General features: G+C 37.7%; 1 protein-coding gene across 1 annotated transcript; it reads right to left on the reverse strand.

Annotated features, from left to right (window-relative positions):
- Positions 1–1,177: 1,177 nt before the first annotated feature.
- LOC121423113 (somatostatin-like receptor F_48D10.1) lies at positions 1,178–5,751 on the reverse strand. The gene has a single exon (XM_041618404.1). It carries the CDS (start codon positions 4,996–4,998, stop codon positions 3,808–3,810), a length of 1,191 nt encoding a protein of 396 aa, XP_041474338.1. The 5' UTR covers positions 4,999–5,751; the 3' UTR covers positions 1,178–3,807.
- Positions 5,752–8,063: the final 2,312 nt, after the last annotated feature.

The raw sequence follows: 8,063 nt of genomic DNA on the forward strand, positions 1-8,063 counted from the left end.
TCTAAAAATGAAAATCCGTTTACACTCAACCGTTTCCATTTTCACGTTGTTTCGGTTTGAAAACCTAAGTAAGTATGTAATGGATTTCAATGTATCTTAAATTCAATTATCTAAGATAATCTATATTAAACTGTATTTGAAGTTGATATTATCCATGTTGAGTTTCAAAGATCATACATGTCTCTGATATTGTTTGGAGTTGCTAATGTCGAGAAATTAATTGAAATTTAGTGGAATCTTTAAAATGCGAGATACTTGACGAGATGGTGAATATAACTTGCATTCTAAAGCACTGAGTAAAATGTTACCCAATATTAGGTAGAAATTGAACATGCATGTTTGCTGGGTATTTTTTTACCCCATATTTGGCCATTTCGACGCAACATTGCGTAAAACTGACAAAATCTTCTTAACCATCCAACATGCATGTTCCCATTTTACCCAATATTGGGTAAAACTTTCTTTAGAGGGTGCTACATTGCCTTTATCGACAGGCATAACAAGTTAAATATCGTCCTGGTGAGATGTTAAATAGGTTTCAATGTCGTAACTATTCATGACATCAAGAACATTTTTAATTGTCGACTTGTCGACATAATTTATTAAGGCTTGACGATATGGTATATAAGATGGCAGGACATCTCATCAAGGAGACGGCACTTTAAACCTTCCGTAATTCCATTCTGTATCTCTAGGTGTTTCAACGGAGGGAGGATGGCAGCGCCAATTTTTTTCGGACATGGATCGAGTACCACTACGGCTTTGGCCAGCTGTCTGGAGAACACTGGTTGGGCAACAGCAAGCTTCATCGTCTTACATCGCAGAGACCGTACGAACTACGGGTCGATCTCGAGGATTTTGAAGGGGAGAAATCGTATGCTTCGTACGATCATTTCGCGGTAGAGGACGAACGCGATGGATACAGACTGAGCCTTAGGGGTTTCAACGGAACAGCAGGTACAATCACCCCCTCTCTCTCCCTTGTTCTCTCTCTCACACGCACATACGCAGTACGCACACACACTCGAACCCTCTTAACTTCATTCAGTCTTATCCCGAATTATTTTTAAATGCATAATAATTAATTTCGACCCCATTTTGCTTCGGACCCTTTTTAAAGTATTAAACACTGAACAAATCAAGAGCCAAGGAAAAGTAATCACAGACAATAATGATATACATGTAGCGCCTATAGTATAAGTGCTTAAATATTTATTTTCATGACGCTAATTGATGATGTTTAAACACAATACCTGGCTAACAATCGAAAACTGCTGATTGAAATTATACAAAACAAAACAAATCATAAGTCACTTAATTCAAATGATCGGAATATTTAGTCTAAAGTCCCTGTATTTGCCTTGTACACAGAAGACACCTCAAGACTGAAACATCGAAGTAAAATCGGACAAACAAAACTTTGAATCTAATAATTCAATCAACTCAGACAAGGAATAACAAAGTTGTGACATTTTTTTTAAATAGTTCAGTGTAACAGCTCTACGCATGTCTTCATGAATATGCAACGAGCAAGCTGGTGGTGTCATATTCCAACTATTCCTTTTGTATTTGACTATGGTGTGTATAATCACAAATTTTAATCGAGTTTTGTTCTAAAAATGATACAAGTTAGATTGACTACTATTGTAATGTGTATAATAATCATTGTTGCAACCTATTTTTTACAAGGTATAACATCAACTACGCAATGCTCTTTTAAATAAAGTTAGAAACTACGACTCATTATCTTGGTCTATTTTCATATAGCGGTGCCTTAAAACGATATTATTGGCCGTTAGCATGATTTTTCAGTGCTTCAAAAAGTGTATGGGGCACTGTGTCCCCCCCCCGGATCACCACCCCTGTAAAGAGGTGTATATGTTTGATAAATGCTGTTTGGTCTCAGATTGTGTTACATAACTGTTACGTATAGGGGAATTTTGATCTAATATGAATTTCGCACGACGTAGTGGATGCCGTTTCACCAAATAACCCGTGTAGATTTCTTAATTCATATTTCAATACTTGCTAATCACTTTGTTTTCGATTTTGCTTGGTAGAACATACAATATTCTAATCGCAGATATAAATCGATATACTCAAATATAATATTGCGGAAAAACAACTCCCGACTGATCACCATAATCATCACTGGCGTGCAGATGAGGGCGCTTGAAGGCCATGCCCCCCCCAAAAAAAAAAAGTTCCACCACCAAGAAAAAAAACAGAAAAGGAAAGGGAAAGAGTGTGGTTTTACATTATTTTCTGAATATTACTTCGAAATCTACCCCCAAATTCAATTTTCGTTTAAAAAATGTCACAAATTTTGCTTGCTTGCATCTTTTAGCACTTTATTTATTGCGCCATCGTCATAAATATATTTTAACGTCTTTGATCTGGCCCCTCGATTTTTTTTGTACTCATCACGCTGATAATCATGATAATCATGATGCAAAATGTAAATGCTAAAATTGATCAACCTGTTCTTCTCAATATTATGAAGAATCACGGGGTCTATTATTATGGCAACGCTAAAAGTTCTACAACAACCTTAGGGAAAAGAAACACAGATCATCTATTTCTTAAAAACTTTTTTTTTGTTATTGAAATGACTAGGACATATGGACACTTAGAGAGTAGCCTATATAAAGTAAAGTGTTATACTGCCAGTGGATATTTTTATGAAATTATTCGTAATAACAATAACAGTAATATTCTGATTTTCCATATTTTTTTTGTAACACTCAATACACCCTTTCATATTTAGAGTGTATAATGCATAATCAGTTCATATCTAATTATGATGTTCGTGCGAACTGCTAGTCTTTGTGCTTCCTTTTTTTTTATATCCAAAGCGACCTTGAGTACATTTTCGGTAGGGAAATTAAGAAATTGGAGGATTTCTAGTGATGAGATTGATTTAACATATCACAACTTTGGAAAGCCAGCATCGCCCAGCGTCTATATAGCCATATATTCATACGCACATCATTTTCTTGACAAATCATTGTGCTTCTATAAGTTTGCCAATGGACATTTTGTGCTAATCATGTATGGAGAATTATGATATTGTTGGATTTCCATAGTTGATAGTTGTGATTGTTCAGATCAATTACAACTCTTTGTAAGACGGTCCCTGGTCGACCTCTCGAAGCCATTTACAGAAAATCATGATATTGGTGGATTTCCATAGTCGATAGTTGTGATTGATCAGATCAATTACAACTCATTGTGAGACGGACCCTGGTCGACGTCTCAAAAGGCGCTTTACATTATTTAATTGTATATCAATAAATCGAATTTTTAAGACATTGGGGAAGACCTACAGCTTTGAGCTCACCCACTGGCAGTTCAGATGGTCTTTCCAAAGATCCAAGAAACAGTTCTCAAGTCAATTGACCATTCTAAGTCATGACTCTCGGCTAATGACGAGATCGTGACGACATCACAGGTGGGTACATTGTCATATCTAACAGCGTAACAATCACATATTTTACATCCAAGACCCCATGGGCAATACGCGAAAGAATTCTCCGAATAAAGAATCTAGATACAATAGGCATATACTAACAACACTGAAAACTTCGGTAACATTGATTTAAGAATTGCAGATTCTCTAATGGGATGCTGCAAGAAATTGATGTACAAATCCTGGATTCGTTTCAATTGAACGCGAATCAACTACATATATGCGTTTAACCCAAGGGATTTGACTTCGGGGACTTGATTCTGGATACGGAACTGAATAAGTTCCTTGCTACACACGATAAGACTTGCAATCAATAGTCTTCACTGATTGCATTTTATTTATGACAGTCGGCACTGTCTGAAGTGCCTCATCGCCGTCACACATTCCTTTCGAAAGTTTTCATTACAGAAACTGTAAACGAATGGATTGACGGCCTGATTGATGTTGACCATGAACGTTGAAAGATAGAAGATGTTGTACAGAACTTGGTTTGACCGTAAGTTTGTCATGAGTTTGGACCTTAACATGATAACCCATAGCTTGGCTGGTACCCAGCTCAAAAAGAATATTATGGTGATGATGAAGATCATCTTGGTGGTCTTGTTGCTTGCCCTTGCTTGCATATGTGTCTTGCCGGGCTTACTTTTGGCTTTTGGCTTTGGGAAGGGTTTTAGTGGTATCTTTTCAGAAGAGCTCCCTTCACCCGATCCATTTGCTCCAGAGGAATCTCCGTTGTTCGAACCACTGACGATGGTGGTGACACCGTTTGCTGTCGTTCCTGTGTTTTCTGTTTTGCAGTCACTAAGGTTTACATTGTCAGTTGTGTCAGGTTTAGATGCAGTAGATGTCTCTGCGGTTGGCTCTGATTTAGCTACCTGACCGGAAACGGTAGTTATGCTCGCGGGAATTACGCATCCAATCTTTGCCCTGGTCCTGCGGTAAACTGTCAACCAGATCCTACTATACATGAAGATGATCATCACCAGGGTTCCATAGAAGAGGGCATCATTGATGTCATGCAAAACCCAGGTGAATGCAAGGGGAGATATTCTCGTGTTAGACATACCGTAGGTACACCTCGAAGCGAAGACACCAAATTTCTGGACTCCTGTCCACACCAACGTTGGTATTGCGAAGACCATAGCTAGGGCACATAGAAGCGACACAATGATGGTAGCTTGCTTCGGTGACAGTCTCTTCTTCAATGGTTTACACACCGCGATGTACCGATCAATGGTGATGATTCCTGTCAGGAAAACCCCAACGAACTGAGTCCAATACTGCGTAAAGTACATCGTCTTACACAGGAAGTCGTTAGTGAATTGCGTCGTCACATAAGAGTAGATTTTGAGCGGGAAAGTCAGGCAGGCGACAAAATCAGTGATAGCGAGCCCCAAGATGAAAGCATCCGTTCCAGACTTCCGCTGCTTCTTCGAGTACACGATGATGATAAGAGCATTGCCTGGGAGTCCTATAGCCATGATGACTGCACGAATCAACGCACCAAGGATGTATCGCAAGGCCAGCATGATTAGAAACGATAATGGACACGAATGTTGCACTTGAGATTATTTTGAAAACTGCTCGGAGATATGCAACCCTTTGGAGGCATTCGGTGATAAAGCTCCTCTTAGTTAGATCTATGTCGGATCGTCAGCCGCTTTATATAGGTCTATACGGCACTCTAAAGTATGAATCTCTTTACATCAAATCTTTTCCGCTTTTCAGAAAGAAGCGTGTATCATTATTTTCTTGCAGTCAAGCAGACACTGATTACTCATTTAACACCTTCGCGAGCTATTTCATCTTTTTGCATGCTATGGATGAGTTGCTACTATGTTTTTTAATTCTAATATTCCAATCTTAATAAATCTAACTTCCATTAAAAACCACAATTCATGTGCACCTATATTCTAAGAAAATCGGAATAATGTATTTTTTGCAAGCAAGTTTGAGCGCTAGATTTCTAGAGTTCATGGAAGAATAAAATGGAGCGAACAAACCTGTATATTTTGGATGGCTCGTAGTCATTTTCAAAAGGAATTACAGTTATGGTAACTTTGTGATTATTGTTGTAACCACCATAGAATCCTTGATTGTGATTGGCTGATGAGGCATGTTATCAAGGTTGGTGCAATGTAACTCTTTATGAAACAGGCCCCCTGATTTGCATACATTCATTATTACATGAGGAAAGCGGCGGATCCACTGAATATTAAAGGACAAATCCACCCCAACAAAATCTTGATTTGAATAAAAAGAGAAAAATTCAACAAAAATAATACTGAAAATTTCATCAAAAAATGTAAAATAAGAAAGTTATGACATTTTTTACATTTCGCTTCATTTCACAAAACAGGTATATGAACGAGCCAGTAAAATCCAAATGAGAATGTCGATGATGTCACTCACTCACTATTTCTTTTGTTTTTTATTGTTTAAAATATGAAATATTTTGATTTTCTCGTCATTGTCATGTGAAATGAAGTTTCATTCCCCCCTGAACACGTGGAATTCCACTTTTTTTTTTCATTTTGTGCTTCAGGCAAGGAGGTCCTAATCATCAAATTCGTAAAAATTGAAATATTGTATAATTCAAACAATAAAAAACAAAAGAAATAGTGAGTGACATCATCGACTCTCTCATTTGGATGTAACTGGCTCGTTCATATAACTTTTTTTATTAAAAATAAGCAAAACTTTGAAATGTCATAACTTTCTTATTTTACATCCAATTTTGATGAAATCTTCAGCATTGTGCTTGTCTGATTTTTCTCTATTGATTCAAATCATAATTTTTCTGAGGTGGACTTGACCTTTAAACATGATAAATTCAGGGTTCATGGGGGGCAGAAACGAAAAGTCAACAAAGGACGTAGAATGGTTCGATACGCATTAAATTTCGCTTCCAGAATATTGAAAAACTAACAAAAAAATCGATCGCCATTAAGAATAATAATTATATTTGCTTATATAGCGCTGAATTCTTACTTTGTCAGAAGTCTCTAAGCGCTCTACAGTATATGCAACACAATAAAATAATAATGAATGAATAAATAAAAAAGAATGTCACCAGTAGCGGACCGTGACCCGGCGGAGACAAAGCATGGGGGGGGGCACTGCATTGTTTGTGAACAATGCTGTGCCCCCCCCAATGCTTTGTCTCCTCCGGGTCACGGTCCGCCACTGAATGTCACTATCAGTGGTGTACCGTTGGTCACGGCATTGGGGGGCACCAGCAAAAATTTTGAGTCACTCGATGAACGAGTAAAGCGCGCTCAATTGCCAGGTACGGGCCTATTGACCTTATAGATATTTTAAGGACTGTGCCATTTTTGATATTCAGACCTAAAAAGGGACATAAGTACATTTAGAAAAATATGTATCTGTATCTTTAAACAAACAATGCGAGCGCGAAGCGCGAGCTATTTTTTTTATTTATTGACCCCAAACAGAGGCACTTTAAGGACTATTTTTAGGAATCTAATAAGAGAATACATATCTCACCATACTCATCTGATTTGAGTGCGAAGCGCTGGCTGATTTTGTTAGAAAACATGAAACACTTTTTGTAGTCATTGTAATCATGATTGAAATACGCATTTCACTAATCAAATATTGCGAGCGCGAAGTGCCAGCTCTGAAAATTTAGGAAATTCCGACCTGAAGAGAAGCATTTTTAGGCCTTTTTATAGGATTTTACGAAGACCATACGTTTTCCACTAACAAAATGATGCGAGCGCGAAGCGCGAGCTGAAAATTTTGTATATATTGACCTCAAACAGGGACATTTTAAGGACCATTTCTTTTTTGGGAATCCATTAAGAGTATACATATCTCACCATAGTCATCAAATGCGAGTGCCAAGCGATTGCTGATTTTGTTAGAATAATAATAGTAACGGTATTTATTCAAAGACTGTTCGCAGCAAGAGCTGAATTGTACAGAACTTTTACATAAAAAACAGCATTAAACATAACAGTATCAAAATAAAATTATAAAAATAGACAAAGCGTAAAAAAACCTACTATCATTAATACTTTGGGGTAAATATGAATCAGCAGAATATTTTCAGATATAAGTAACTGCAGAGGTTTCAAATTTTGCTTAAGATATATAGCACATGTATACGAGAAAGCGGATGGGAAGGATTTATGATGTAAAGGTGGTGTCACACCTTGGCGTTTTAGATAGCGTATGCCCGACGTATCAAAATTTCTCTAAAACGTCGGCATACGCTGAACTTTGATTTTTTTTCAACTCTGGGCGTATACTTAGGGTATTCGTAGCGAGTTGGACGTATACATAACGTATTAGTAACTTATATCGAACGCTTCGTTAACTTATAAGTAACGTATTCCAACGAATGCTTAGCGTATTGCCGGCGTACACAACTTATGCCCTACGATAGCCTAACTTACGCATAGCGCGAGGCAGCGTATCGCTGACGAACACGTGTCGTAGCCTATAAAAAGGCTGCCCTCGACTATTCAAATCATAACCGCACGATACATCACCGTATCAACACCACCGCCATGCCGAAGAAATCTCCTGTGAACCCCACCTTTATATACCAATTCCTATAAACGTCAAT

Source organism: Lytechinus variegatus, chromosome 10 (assembly GCF_018143015.1).
Source record: "Lytechinus variegatus isolate NC3 chromosome 10, Lvar_3.0, whole genome shotgun sequence".
Taxonomy (NCBI): domain Eukaryota; kingdom Metazoa; phylum Echinodermata; class Echinoidea; order Temnopleuroida; family Toxopneustidae; genus Lytechinus; species Lytechinus variegatus.